The 15906-nt window shown below is 43.3% G+C and overlaps 1 protein-coding gene across 5 annotated transcripts in view; it reads right to left on the bottom strand.

Annotated features, from left to right (window-relative positions):
• Positions 1 to 629: 629 nt before the first annotated feature.
• Positions 630 to 15906, bottom strand: part of BEGAIN (brain enriched guanylate kinase associated) — a 227605-nt gene continuing 212328 nt past the window's right edge. Inside the window, exons 5-8 of one of the 5 annotated variants that reach the window (XM_073638407.1) lie at positions 9760 to 9867; positions 6493 to 6576; positions 5153 to 5176; positions 631 to 5056 (exon numbers count right to left, since the gene is read on the bottom strand). In XM_073638407.1, coding sequence (XP_073494508.1) covers positions 3797 to 5056; positions 5153 to 5176; positions 6493 to 6576; positions 9760 to 9867 — 1476 coding nt within the window. In that variant the 3' untranslated portion in view covers positions 631 to 3796. Of the gene's footprint in view, positions 5177 to 6492; positions 6577 to 9759; positions 9868 to 15906 lie in introns of all 5 variants that reach the window. The other 4 variants (XM_073638409.1, XM_073638408.1, XM_073638406.1 and 1 more) reach the window with 4 other exon arrangements.

The raw sequence follows: 15906 nt of genomic DNA, 5'->3' as shown, positions 1-15906 counted from the left end.
CCGAGTCTATGACTCTGGTGACGATAGCCCGATGCAGTACATTGCTCGCCTACATTTGGGGTCGTGCATGTGCTCTGCCTCTCCGAGTCTATGACTCTGGTGACGATAGCCCGGTGCAGTACATTGCTCGCTTATATTTGGGGTCGTGCATGTGCTCTGCCTCTCCGAGTCTATGACTCTGGTGACGATAGCCCGATGCAGTACATTGCTCGCCTACATTTGGGGTCGTGCATGTGCTCTGCCTCTCCGAGTCTATGACTCTGGTGACGATAGCCCGATGCAGTACATTGCTCGCCTACATTTGGGGTCGTGCATGTGCTCTGCCTCTCCGAGTCTATGACTCTGGTGACGATAGCCCGGTGCAGTACATTGCTCGCTTATATTTGGGGTCGTGCATGTGCTCTGCCTCTCCGAGTCTATGACTCTGGTGACGATAGCCCGGTGCAGTACATTGCTCGCCTACATTTGGGGTCGTGCATGTGCTCTGCCTCTCCGAGTCTATGACTCTGGTGACGATAGCCCGGTGCAGTACATTGCTCGCCTACATTTGGGGTCGTGCATGTGCTCTGCCTCTCCGAGTCTATGACTCTGGTGACGATAGCCCGATGCAGTACATTGCTCGCCTATATTTGGGAATTTTCTGTGTCATACACTTGAATGAAGGGGTTGTGCATTACGTGACCTGACGCTCCAATCACATCTTCCTGGCTTGTGGTGGGTCCGGACAAACTGTGGACATGGGTGTCACTGTTTTTTGGAAAAAGGCAGTAATATTTTTTTAAACTTGAATAACCCCTTTAAGCAGTTGACGATCGTAGGAACAGAAAGAACTTTGATCATTCAGATTTTTTTTTTTTTTATTCATTTAAGAGTTTTCATCATTGAAAATTACAAAATATTTCAAAATGCATTCTTCATGTTTTTTTTGTTTTTTTTTCCCCAAAAAAGGGTATTTCACAGTTAGAAGACTAGAAGAATAGACAATTTGGGGATGATTTGGGAGGGGGTGAAGAAAAAAAGTGGCAGAAAAAATCTAGAATCAGCAATGTGTCTGTGTTAAACCCATCTGGTATGGACCAGTATACAAGGCAAGGATTGTTAATGAAAAGTACTAATTCTGATAATGCAAACTGCATATATCTCAATCGCGAGGCCATTGGATGTGCACGGCCTCCCGGCTTTATGAAGATTCTACCTCTGTCTCCATTTTCGAAGTGCAGCGTTTTGGAAGAGGCAGAAAAAAAAAATCTGTTAGTAAAAGCTCATGTCCTGGTTGGTCATATGGATGTCTGACGGGGAACGTATTCCTGAGAAAAGAGTGTCAAGTTAAAGAAAAAAAAAAGTGACGCTTATGTGCACTAAATCCGCTCGGCTTTTATCGGTGCCAGAGTAGAAGATGTCGAGCATTTTAGAACCACAGTTTCTCAAGTCATCGTCCTCCCTAATATGCAGTCAAGTGATCAATTAGAAACACGTCCTCATTAGAAAAAAAAAAGAATATTTCAACTTGTTGCTTTCATTGAGTAATGCAAAATACAACACCATTAAGGACAGTTCATGCGTTATTACCAATATAAATGCAAGCTTATAGAAAACATATTAACAAAGAGCTCCTCAATTACTTCTGAGGTAGCACATGAGGAGCATTGGGGTCTTAGCTCTCGTCTCTCCAGCTCTGACCACTAAATATCTTGGTAAACCACTTAACTGGATGTGACGTTGGCCATGAAGAATACAGAATGTAGTTAGTGGCAGAACTAATACCAAGATTCCCTGCAAGACAACTGAGAAGGCCCCAGGGCCAACTTCATATTGATAGTCTGAAGAATTAATGGGCGTTCTACTTAAATTCTTGAATTAGTAGCCTTATATCACACGCATGCAATAGCTCATGATGCCACAGATTAATAGGGGCACTTTATGTTCTTTTCACCTATCCTCTAAATCCGACAGGATGGGACAAGGCATGGGTCAAACCAGGGGCTGAGGGACCTCCCTCTAGGCACTATAACATTTCAGAAGTTCATCAACATTGTAAACAACTTGTAACAAAAAATTTATATCTTCCACTAAACACAGGTGGCAGCCAATGAAATTTTGTTTTTATCACTTTGTGTTTATTTTACTTATATTTCTCCAAATCTGCTTAGCTAGAACTAAAGCATGGGTGGGACTAAGAGGTATGGTAAATTTGGGGACCTCCCCCTAGGTACTGTTACATTTCAGTAATTTACTACCTTCAACCAAAACTTCAGAAAATGCTGGTCCCCAGGCACTCTATTATAATAAAAAAAACAAAAACTCCACCATTGAGCCTCCGCCACTGCTCCCGGTGTCTGGCATTGACTGTAGTCAGTGAGCTCAGCAGCTCTGAGTGGGACATTGCATCTACACGGGTAGAGCTCACTTTTGACAAGATGTTACCTCTGTAGTCAATATCCGATACCAGGAGCAGCAGCAGAGACTCGCCAGTGGACCTAGGGACGGTGAGTAAAGCAAAGTTTATTTTATCACAAACTGCACCCGGGCACTAGGGTGTTCTGAAAGGGAAACAACCCCTTTAATTTTAGAAAAATATTTTGACATTAAGCACTTTTATAATCTAAATCAATGAGCCCCGGAGAGGAGGAAAAAGTTAAACGAGACTGAACATAAACATATCCATATCTTCATTCATGGAGAATATCCTCCCAACTACAATCCAGTAATCTTAGAGTTGTCGGTGCACTCTTGAGGACCGATTCATTAAGCAGTTTTTGGGGCAAAATTCTGAAACACCGCAAATTTTTGCAACAACTCGAAGTTGCAACTTTTTTGTCGTTTTGTAGAAAAGTGGACAGGGCGAGGCAAAGTGCTCCAGGCAAATTCCTCACAATATATACCACAAGGTGGTGTAAATGTGACTGATGTACACTCTGCCCGGGCTGCTGTATATTTCTGGCGAAGGTGCACGACAGTTCAAAGATGCGCCAAAGTCATGAACAGGCGCGTGCCTCTTTATGATTTTGGCGCATCTTACTTTGAAGCACCCGTCATTAACACTGTTTAGTCTTAAGAAATTGGAGCCTTAGTTTTTAAACAAAAGAAATAAGGACTTGGACCTCATGAACCATTCTGGTTACTTGCCCAGTCATGGCTGTGAATTTCTTGTAAACCTACTTCATGTGCCATAAAGTGTGAAAAATGAATGCAATTTGCATATTGTGCCTTCACAATAAGATACGAGGCCAAAGTTGAAGCGGATTTTGAGTAATGATTGTAGCCAAGGTTTGCTTTGGTTCAAAGCATTTTTATATCTAAAAAAAAAATGAAGGAAGTAGGGGGTCAAGTTTTCAGCTGAATAGTCAATATGGAGTTTTGCAAGCTAAGGCCGAGAAGCCATAATGATCAGCTGCTAAATCAGTGGCACATATCATACAACTCATGAAATCTAGGACCTGATACATCTGGTTTTCCTGCTATAGGACTGTGACTTTTCCTGGGTATTAGATTTAATGGCTACTTCAATAGTTTCTTGATTTTTTTTGTTCACTTTGGTTATAACCCTATGCCGCTTCTATAATTTGTGATTGACCCCCTCCCCCTTTATATTTATAAAATGGCCTTATGCACATATGCAGCGAGGTAATTCTCATATGTACAGGGTCATTTGTTGGATATTGGAAGCTTTCCACAAAAGTGCAAGATACACAAACACTTAATAGAGAAATGTTAATACTGGCTCAATGGAAACTCCATGAACATTCCTAGCATCCATTGTCCGCTTTCGGCAATCTTATTGCAATTTGGAAGATCGCTAATTCAACAGTGTCCCGTATAATTGTGCTTTTGTAAGACTATCTTTTCTCGTTAACCCAATGCTTCCAGTTCTTTGGAATTGCTGGGGCTTGCCATGAAAGCTTGCATGTCCTTGGTCAATGGAAGACTGGTGTACGTCCGAAACCTCCATAGGGCTTTGACTGAGAGATTCCGCAGAGCTATTGGGACTAACATCAACGTATTCCCTCTTGGCTGCGGCATTGGGATCTACGTTCTTATTCCCTATCTGAACGGACATCCTCTCGCTTATTTGGTCTCTTGCTTCTTTTGACTTAAAGGTAGACAGCATTTCTTGTTTGCAGCTGGCGCTGATGTCTATTTTCAAGCCAGAGTCTGTACGGAGAAAGCACGAGTCTCCCATTCTGCTTTGACAAACTTCTTCCCCTTCTGAAAAGCTGTCCTGTTTATAGCTTGCGTACAATGGGCTCATCCTGCTTTCCAACTGTTTAACCGGACTGGGGGCAAAATACTGTTCCGTGAAACTACACTGTGATATTCGACCATCGTTGCTGAAAGAGTAGGCGCCGATATCTTCCACGCTTAGTTGCCTCCACCTGGTTGGCAAGTCATCTTCAGAGAGATGGGAGCTTCTACACTCGCTGTGTGACTTGTGAGCACCTAGTGTTTGTTGCGTACGCATTCTGGAGAAATTGAAAGGCTCCTCTACATAGGAAGAGGATCTGGTGAAGTGGGGAGATGCCATATTTTCTGGACTGTGTTCCATGTGTTGGACAGACTTGGACTTTACAAATCTTGGACTCGCAGTATGCTCATAGCCTGTGGTAGACTTCCGTTCAAACAGGTCATCCCTGTTGCCCATGTAGATGGCCTGCTGAGAGGCAGTTAAAGTGTTGGCTTGGTTGTTTTCCTTCTCTTCAGACGTAGCACTGAAACTCGAGTATGAACTGGATGTGGGTAAGGAGGCTACATATTCATTGAAGGCTTCATGTGAGAAGCTCGAGTGGAATCCATCCTCTACGGTGCTGTCTGTAGAGTTCTGGGATCTTAAGAAGACTTCATCTTTAACTTGCACATCAAAGCTCTGCCTCCGATCCCTTCTCCTTTCTTCTGGGCAATAGAGAGCAGTGTCGCTGCAGTAAATTTCAGACTTGAACTGCTGTCTCTGCCGGAGTTTCTCCTCGGGCTCTTGAACGCGCTCCTGCTCATAGCTAAGGTCTCTCATTGAAGCACTTGACAGATGTGAAGACAGGCTACTGGGATCGGGTTTTTCCAACACCTTAGCAATGACACAAGTAGGAATGCTGTCAGCATATGAGGTGTTAGACAGGGGCACACTTAGTTTACACCCATGTTTTTCCAAGTGTTCACTTACTCTTTCCTGAAAGTCAGCTGGGAGCTGCAGAAAAAGAGAAGACGTATAAGAAATTATCTCCGTCACTTACCAATGCACAAAAAAGTTCCTGATCAATCTTACTTTCCTGGTCCTCTTTATCGAGGCTGTAACCACTAGACGACCACTTTCTAAATGTAGTAGCCCTGGAGAGGAGATCGGTCAATAATGACTGGAGCCGCTATAGGCTGCCACTAATAAATGGGTAACTAGTTAACACATAGCTACCACAGCGGGTACTGCACTTTCCAGTCTCTCCAAACTTTGACTAATAAATGGAATCTTGACAGTGTTAAAGCAGTATTTCTAAAATTTAAAGTTCCTATCCAAAGACTAGGGGGTATCCTACTGCTTGATAAGGTTCCTAGCAACGCGATCCTAAGAAAGGGGCACTGCCGAGCCACATTTTGGATAAAGCTGAGGTGCACATGTTTGTCAGAGAAAGCAGAGGACAATATTCCACTATTTCTGGCAGACTCATAGACAATGAATGTTGTGGAGGTGCGCATGCTCAACTTCTGCTCCATGCAAAACTTAACTCGGGATAGCCCCATTTTCAGGATAACTAGGGTGGCCAGTGGTTGGAGCCCTGTTGATCAGTAACTTATCCCTTATACCATGGGCAGGTGTTAATTTTCAATTCTGGGAATAGCCCATAAGTACATCTCCCATTCCCCTTCCCTATGTCATACACATAGGAAATATGGACAGATGAACTGGAGAAAAAAAACCATAATGAACATTTCCAACATTTAATACAGATATTTTTTTTTATAAATCACAAACTAATTGTTTCCTATCTGCTGCAATGTCTCACAGGGTGTGGACTGTGAATCGTCAGCCCACGTATCCACTGGCCAGAACTGCCAGACACCAAGAAATGCTAATGTTTCTGACTCATCCTACTTAAAGCCATTATGTAGAAAAATATACAGGCATCTTCTAAATTTGCATATTAAAGAAAAAGACAGTCCAAATTGGAAAGGTGATAAGTGGTAGGTAGATGGGTGCGGCTCCCACCACTGGGACCCATACCGATTGCCAGAACAGGTGGACTCGTGTCCCGTTTACCTTTTGGCTGCAAGGTTGTGAACAGAAGGAGTTAAATGATATAACAGGATACCCTTCTGCTCCAGCCAAGTCTATGACACTGCAGTTGGCTTTCTTCATCAGTGTCTTAGACTTGAATGGAGTAGCTGATACATACGTGACCTGTCGCACCATTCGATTCCCCTTGGTTGTGGTCTAAACTCTGATCTTAGGGACTACAATTGTGTTTTCCTTACGTAAACCCACGGTATGGTCAGATACTTGGGTCTCACCTCGGATAGTTTGTGTGCTCTGTAGTAACTTTTGCTGCACTGCAGCAGCTGAGAGGCCAGGTTACAGTCTTTCCTGTACAATTCCTAAGGAAAAAAAAAAAGGAGCAGTAGGGTTAAATAAGATCGTAGTAACTGGTAACAGCGCCACATTTTTCTATTGGCTGTGTCTGGTATTGCATTCATCCCTTAGAAAAGTGTGGCTCCATTAATAATGAAGTAGAAGTAATAAAAACCTCTCTTGAGTGCAATGTATCCAAGCTCATGTAATTCATATAGAAGAAAAATTATATTATGAAGGGAAAAATTGGCTTTTTTTCAATCTTCACACGTGTAATTCTAGAGTAAAAGTTACACACGTGGTCAAAATTGTTGGTACCCCTCGTTTAATGAAAGAAAAACGCACAATGGTCACAGAAATTACTTGAATCTGACAAAAGTAACAATAAATTAAAAATCTATGGAAATGAACAAATGAAAGTCATGCATTGCTTTTCAACCATGCTTCCACTGAATTTTTAAAAAAATTAAAATTATTTAATAGGCCTGGACAGAAACGATGGCACCCCTGAAAATAATGTGACAAAAGGGACATGGTAAATCAAGTTGTGTCCACTAATCAGAATCACAGGTATATACAATCTTGTAATCAGTCAGTGGGCCTGTATATAGGGCTACAGATACTCACTGTGCCTGTATATAGGGCTACAGATACTCACTGTGCCTGTATATAGGGCTACAGATACTCACTGTGCTGTTTGGTGACATGGTGTGTACCACTCTCAACATGGACCAGAGGAAGCAAAGGAAAGAGTTGTCTAAGGAGATTAGAAAGAAAATTATAGACAAGGATGTTAAGGCTATATGCCACGATGCAGAATTGAAGCAGAAAATTTCTGCAGCGTTTCCGCATGTCCTTGCCAGTAAAAACGCTTGCGGATTTTACAAGCGTTTTTGCAGTGTTTTTACATGTGGATTTGACTTGCGTTTTTCAAATGCATTGTGACTAGTGTTGAGCGAGTATGTTCTGTTAACCCTTTTGCCGAGTATGCTCGGGCCGATCTCCGAGTATTTACAGCTGCTCGGTGATAAGGTTAAATCGCTCTCGTGTGCATGATTTGTGACTGTTTGACAGCTTTATTACATGTGAAGAATGTCTATTTCTTACACATTCCTCACATGTAATAAAGCTGTCAAACAGTCGCAAATCATGCACAGGAGAGCGATTCAAACATATCACCGAGCAGCTATAAATACTCGGAGCTCGGCCCGAGCATACTTGGAACAGAACATACTCGCTCAACACTAATTGTGACCTCAAATCTGCATGCAGAAACGCAAAAATAATGGACATGATGCAGATTTTTCCGCAAGGAAAATGCGCTGCGGAAAATTCTGCAGCATGTGCACAGAACATGCAGATTTTCATTGGGGACCATGGGGCACGTATTACCAAGCGTTTTTAAAGCGTTTCCACTGCGGAAATTCTGCATCAAAAACACTTGAAAAACGCATAGTGGGCACGCAGCCTAAGGGTTATAAGACCATCTCCAAGCAGCTTGATGTTCCTGTGACTACAGTTGCATATGGCATTCAGAACTTTAAGATCCATGGGACTGTAGCCAACCTCCCTGGATGTGGCCGCAGGAGGAAAATTGATGACAAATCAAAGAGAAGGATAATATGAATGGTAACAAAAGAGCCCAGGCTAACTTCTACAGAGATTAAATGTGAACTTCAAGCTCAAGGAACATCCGTGTCAGATCGCACCATCCGTCATTGTTTGTTCCAAAGTGGACTTCATGGGAGACGACCAAGGAGAACACCATTGTTGAAAAAAAAATCATAAAAAAGCCAGACTAGAATTTGCCAAACTACATGTTGACAAGCCATAAAGCTTCTGGGAGAATGTTCTATGGACAGATGAGGCAAAAATGGAAGTTTTTGGCAAGGCACATCAGCTCTATGTTCACAGACGGAAAAATGAAGCATATCAAGAAAAGAACACTGTCCCTACTGTGAAACATGGTGGGGGCTCTGTTATGTACTGGGGCTGCGTTGCTGCATCTGGCACAGGGTGTCTTGAATCTGTGCAGGGTACAATAAAATCTCAAGACTATGAAGGGTATTCTAGAGAGAAATGTGCTGCCGGTGTCAGAAAGCTTGGTCTCAGTCGCAGGTCATGGGTCTTGCAACAGGATAATGACCCAAAACACACAGCTGAAAACACCCAAGAATGGCTAAGAGGAAAACATTGGACTATTCTGAAGTGGCTTCTATGAGCCCTGACCTAAATCCTATTGAGCATCGAGCTGAAACATGGCGCCTGGAAAAGGCAACCTTCACACACGAGACAACTGGAGCAGTTTGCTCATGAGGAGTGTGCCAAAATACCTGTCGAGAGGTGCAGAAGTCTCATTGACAGTAACAGGAATTGTTTGATTGCAGTGATTGCCTCAAAAGGCTGTTAAAATATTAAGTTAAGAAGAACCATCATTTCTGTCCAGGCCGATTTCATGAGTTTAATTTTTTTTTTTAAATTCTGTGGAAGCAGGAAAGCAATGTCTGACTTTCATTTATTTGCTCATTTTCATAGATTTTTAATTTATTATTACTTTTGTCAGATTCAAGTTATTTCTGTGACCATTGTGGGTTTCTCTTTCATTAAACGAGGGGTATCAACAATTTTGACCACATGTGTATACGCCGATGAGGCTGATCCATCATTAATATAAATAATTTTTACCTGGATACCATTTTAACAGTGATAAATTTATTTTAATTACGGGTCGCCGGCCTCAGGTCTTATACTTTTGTCTCGGCGACTCATCTACCCTGTGCCGGCGCCGTCATTGCCCGGGGTTTGTCTCATCAGAAGAGGCGGCACATGTGCAGTAACTTCCTTATGACATTGAGAGATCCGTGGACTGGCAACCGCAACGTCATCAGGAGCTTACTGCGCATGTGCTGCCTCTTCTAATGAGACAAAACCCGGGCAATGACTGCGCCTCCTGACAGAGGAGAGACCTGTCAATCAAAGCCAAAAAAAAAACAACAACAAACGCAAATGTTGAGTCGAGCCCTCAGACTAGGTGTCGGCTGCAACATCTGATCTCAGACGAGGCAGCATATATACCATCTCATGCCAGTTATTACTGTTGAAACAACTTAAAGAACCAGAAATTCAATTTCTTCTTCCAGTTTTTGGATTCACATTGTTTTATTTGGCAATTGAAGTACCTAGTTATCATGCACAAAATGAGTACTTACATTATCTTCTGATAGTTTGTCAATTGTCACCTTGGCCTCCAGCAAATGGTTATTCAGGGCAATCACCTCGTGACCTAGCGCTCTCTTTTCCTCTTCATAATGTTGTCCCTGAAAATACATAGTGACTAAGTTTCTTCTGCCATTCAAAAAGAGAACGGGTCCCATCATTTAAATAAGTAACGGATTACAAAGGGGAAAGAAAGAAAACCACATTAAAAAGATACAATGTAATTCTTAATCAGTCACAAGTACAGAAAAAAAGACTAACAGTAAATTGGGGGAACAAAATAAGGGAAACTAAAAATTGTCTAATTCAGAGAAAGAATGAAAAATAATTAAAACATTAACAAGGTGGTTATATATTACTAAATAATCCTTGTGACATCAACCGATTGAAGTATCCAGTTGTTCATATGAAAAGAAAATAACTTCATAGAAAGTCACCCCCCCCCCCCCCCAAGGTTTCCAATAGTCTGGATCTTTATCATGTGATGGTTTAGATCTAGAAAAGTAGATTCCAAGTCGTATTGACTATTTTCCTAGGTAGAACAAGAGACGGGAGACTTCCGTAAACTAGGAATTGTCAGTCATTTGGGATATAAATATGATGTATAACCAGCGCAGTACACGGTGGGACGTTTTCCAAGTGAATGTATTGCTAAAATCGGGCTTTCAGCAAGAATGCAGACCCAACATTTCAGAAATTAAGTTGAATACCTTCATCATAGTATCCTGTAGCTGGGATCCAGTCATCTCCATTATACAGTGGGTACGGAAAGTATTCAGACCCCTTTAAATTTTTCACTCTTTGTTTCATTGCAGCCATTTGGTAAATTCTAAAAAGTTCATTTTTTTTCTCATTAAAGTACACTCTGCTCCCCATCTTGACTGAAAAAAAAAACAAATGTAGAAATTTTTGCAAATTTATTAAAAAAGAAAAACTGAAATATCACATGGTCATAAGTATTCAGACCCTTTGCTCAGTATTGAGTGGAAGCCCCCTTTTGAGCTAGTACATCCATGAGTTTTCTTGGGAATGATGCAACAAGTTTTTCACACCTGGATTTGGGGGTCCTCTGCCATTCTTCCTTGCAGATCCCCTCCAGTCCTATCAGGTTGGATGGTGAACGTTGGTGGACAGCCATTTTCAGGTCTCTCCAGAGATGGTCAATTGGGTTTAGGTCAGGGCTCTGGCTGGTCCAGTCAAGAATGGTCACAGAGTTGTTCTGAAGCCACTCCTTTGTTATTTTAGCTGTGTGCTTAGGGGCATTGTCTTGTTGGAAGGTGAACCTTCGGCCAAGTCTGAGGTCCAGAGCACTCTGGAAGAGGTTTTCATCCAGGATATCTCTGTACTTGGCCGCATTCATGTTTCCTTCAATTGCAACCAGTCGTTCTGTCCCTGCAACTGAAAAACACCCCCATAGCATGATGCTGCCGCCACCATGTTTCACTGTTGGGATTATATTGGGCAGGTGATGAGCAGTGCCTGGTTTTCTCCACACATACCGCTTAGAATTATCACCAAAAAGTTCTATCTTTGTCTCATCAGACCAGAGAATCTTATTTCTCATAGTCTGGGAGTCCTTCATGTGTCTTTGAGCAAACTCTAAGTGGGCTTTCATATGTCTTGCACTGAGGAGAGGCTTCCGTCGAACCACTCTGCCATAAAGGCCCGATTGGTGGAGGGCTGCAGTGATAGTTGACTTTGTGGAACTTTCTCCCATCTCCCTACTGCATCTCTGGAGCTCAGCCACAGTGATCTTGGGGTTCTTCTTTACCTCTCTCACCAAGGCTCTTCTCCCACGATTGCTCAGTTTGGCTGGATGGCCAGGTCTAGGAAGACTTCTGGTGGTCCCAAACTTCTTCCATTTAAGGATTATGGAGGCCACTGTGCTCTTAGGAACCTTGAGTAATGCAGAAAGTACTTTGTAACCTTGGCCAGATCTGTGCCTTGCCACAATTCTGTCTCTGAGCTCCTTGGGCAGTTCCTTTGAGCTCATGATTCTCATTTGGTCTGACATGCACTGTGAGCTGTGAGGTCTTATATAGACAGGTGTGTGCCTTTCCAAATCAAGTCCTATCAGTTTAATTAAACACAGCTGGACTCCAATGAAGGAGTAGAACCATCTCAAGGAGGATCACAAGGAAATGGACAGCATTAAGTCAGTAAAAAGTAGGTAGGAGTATTTAAAACAAGAAAATGATAAGGGTGCCCATACTTATGCACCTGTCAAATTTTGTTTGAATGCAGATTGCACATTTTCTGTTAGTACAATAAACCTCATTTCAAGGCAGAAACATTACTGTGTCCAACAGTTATTGCATATATCAAACTGAAATAGCTGTTGCAAAAACACCAATTTTTATAAAACATTAAGCTTAAGATTAATAGGGGTGCCCAAACTTTTTCATATAACTGTAAATATGAGTGTCTGAGCAAAGGGTCTGAATACTTATGACCATGTGATATTTCAGTTTTTCTTTAATAAATTTGCAAAAATGTCTGCATTTGTTTTGGTTTTTTCAGTCAAGATGGGGTGCAGAGTGTACTTTAATGAGAAAAAAAATTAACTTTTTAGAATTTACCAAATGGCTGCAATGAAACAAAGAGTGAAAAATTTAAAGGGGTCCGAATACTTTCCGTACCCACTGTAACATAGAGGAGATCGGACCTCTTTACACAATGTTATGTGCAAGCTCTGTACAAGCATAGATCGGACTGAACACTGACCAAGAATGACCAGGGGCCAATTCACATGTGCAATTTTCCTCATAGACAGATTGTACAATTCACAGTACTTTGGCCCATTTCTTGGATGAGTCTCCTCTTTCTTAGTCCATGGATCAGTGAGAAACCTAATGCACTAGGAAAGAAAACTGATTCAATTCAGATGGACAATATCGTTCATCTGAATTCCACAGGATGGTAAATACGGGGGGTTAGGGCCATCATTGTGCAAATGGTAATAGACCTTTAAAAGGGGATGAAACACACATATCTGTATTGTCAGGACAGAACATCCAGTATTCATCTACAATTCACTGTGGACTTGATATACCCCGGCTAACAGAGAAGTACTGTTCTACCTTACTGGTACTTCCGAAAAAGTAGATTGACGAGGTGTACTAGGATTCAGGATAGGCAATCGATAATTTTTCATATAGTCTTCCTTTAAAGCGCACCATTCACCAGGTGAAAAATACCCTGTTTCCCCCTGATTTTACTCTTGCTTCTCCCCTGAGTATTCGTTTTTTTTTTTTTTTGTTTTTTTTCAAATCCACCATATGGTTCCAGAGAGATGAGCCTTTTATTTATGGTTAATATTTATTATCTTTCCAAGGGAGCGTGAGTCACAGGGCAATTATGCAGGGCACCTTAAGGACACCCATATGGCAGATTAAAAAAACAAAACAGGGGAACAGTGTATAATAGCAAAAACTGCCCAATTTTGACCTGGTGACAGGTCCTCTGAATAATCTTAATATTCAGTGATATAATTGCTCTGTATAAAAGAATATAATTTAATATACAAAAATATACAAAGTGCAACGATAACAATGCTGCCTGCAAGAAGCCTGCCATAGTGAGTGCTTGCACTCAGGGCCGGCTCCAGGTTTTTGTGGGCCCCGGGCGAAAGTCTCAGTGGCCCCTTTAACACATCCAACCATTCATAATGCACAGATACCGCAGAGAAATATATATATATAGTACAATGCCAAAGATTTCACTTCTTACATTACATGAGGGATATCTATTGTAAATTCTGCAATAGCTCAGAAACCGGTGGATCCTCTCAACGCACAGCACAGACCGGACAGTATAGTCCTCCATACAGTATTATGAACCCCATATATTGCTCCATACAGGATACTGGTCCCCATATAACGCTCCATACAGGATACTGGTCCCCATATAACGCTCCATACAGAATACTGGTCCCCATATAACGCTCCATACCGGATACTGGTCCCCATATAACACTCCATACAGAATATTGGCCCCCACATAATGCCCCATGCAGGATGTCACCCCCCCTTATAATGTCCCATGCAGGATGTCACCTCTCCCCGCCATATAATGCCCCATGCAGGATGTCACCTCCCCCCCCATATAATGCCCCATGCAGGATTTCACCTCCCCCCCCCCCCCCATTATAATGCCCCATGCAGGATGACACCTCTCCCCCCTCCCATATAATGCCCCATGCAGGATGTTACCTCCCCCCCCATATAATGCCCCATGCAGGATGTCACCTCTTCCCCCCCATATAATGCCCCAAGCAGGATGTCACCTCCCTATATAATGCCCCATGCAGGATGTCACCTCTCCCCCCCCCCCCCCATATAATGCCCCATGCCGGATGTTACCCCCCCATATAATGCCCATGCAGGATGTCACCTCCCCCCCCATATAATGCCCCACGCAGGATGTCATCTCTCCCCACCCCATATAATGCCCCATGCAGGATGTCACTTGTTCCCCCCACCATATAATGCCCCATGCAGGATGTCACCCCCCCATATAATGCCCCATGCAGGATTTCACCCCCCCATTATAATGCCCCATGCAGGATGTCACCTTTCCACCCCCCATATAATGCCCCATGCAGGATGTCACCCCCCCATATAATGCCCCATGCAGGATGTCACCTCTTCCCCCCCATATAATGCCCCAAGCAGGATGTCACCTCCCCATATAATGCCCATGCAGGATGTCACCTCCCCCCCCCCATATAATGCCCCATGCAGGATGTCACCTCTCCCCCTCCATATAATGCCCCATGCAGGATGTCACCTCTCCCCCCCCATATAATGTCCCATGCAGGATGTCACTTGTTCCCCCCCACCATATAATGCCCCATGCAGGATGTCACTTGTTCCCCCCTCCATATAATGCCCCATGCAGGATGTCACTTGTTCCCCCCTCCATATAATGCCCCATGCAGGATGTCATTTGCCCCCCCACCATATAATGCCCCATGCAGGATGTCACCTCCCCATATAATGCCCCATGCAGGATGTCACTTGTTCCCCCCTCCATATAATTCCCCATGTCGGTGCAGCAGCCGTGGGAGAGACCGGAGCTGCTGCGGAGGCACGGGGAGAGGTAAGTATTGTGTCGGGGACCTGAGCAAGCGGGGGGGGGGGGGGGTGCGGTCGCTGACATCGCACCGCTCACGGGTCCCATAGCACGCCGGGGTGCCCGAAGGTGAGTGGACCCCCCTCCGCCTGCTCAGGGCCCCGGCACTTGCCCGGGTGCTGACGCCGGTCCTGCTTGCACTGGTGCAATGCATTTACTGATGGTCAGATCTGTAAGAACATTTATTTGAGTTACCATTTTAGTTTTTTGTCAAAAATGCTTATAGAAGGATGCAAGAGAAAATATACTTTTTTTCCCGCATTTGTTCCTTTCCTTTTTTCTAGTTTTGGTCTTTACTGAACCTGCGTTGTCATTAGTTTGCAGAGCTGTGGAGACCGGCATGTCCTTGATTTCAGCCCGCAAAGACAATCGCTTGGTGTTAAACTGGTTGACAAGAGGTCATTTGTGATGGAGTCATTCTCCAAACAGAAAGAGAAGTAAATAGTGAGGGATGTTGCTGCACCTGGTGTCCTGCTAAAAGCTGATTGATCTATAACACGGGCGATACAAATCCTACAGCCATCAGCTCAGGGACAGAAGAAGGGGCAGCCGACCACCTCACAGCAGCTATCGTGGGTGGAGGGAGTGCAGTTCTATGAAAAATTATATTATAGGAAATGCTGCATCTCACAGAAAATTAATCTTTTTAATCACAAGCAAATTAGCTTCACAAGTGCATTTGTAGTAGAGTCTACAGTGGTAGAGTGCAGAGGGAGCCCATTCAAGCGGAGGGCCACTACGGACCACCTACAGTGTGCAGAGCGCAGCAGTCAAATCATTAACAATTGTGCGTTCTGCACATTGAATTTACCTATTGAGTTTGGATTTGTCAGTTCAACCCCTGCCTCAGCAGAGCACAACAGATGAGTTGGCTTTGTCACCGGCTGCCGTGTTTTCTGCACATTTAACTTCATTATACAGTGCGCAGTAGCCAATAACAAGGTTGGTTCCATTGCAGAGCGCTGCAGAGTTGAACGGACAAAGCTGCGCTCAATAAGTGTGAAGAG

The sequence above is a fragment of the Phyllobates terribilis genome, unplaced genomic scaffold (assembly GCF_046119375.1).
Source record: "Phyllobates terribilis strain yellow unplaced genomic scaffold, ASM4611937v1 Scaffold_7__3_contigs__length_470593459, whole genome shotgun sequence".
Classification (NCBI taxonomy): domain Eukaryota; kingdom Metazoa; phylum Chordata; class Amphibia; order Anura; family Dendrobatidae; genus Phyllobates; species Phyllobates terribilis.
The sequence above is the reverse complement of the archived record's forward strand: the minus strand, read 5'-3'. Positions and strand labels throughout refer to the sequence as shown.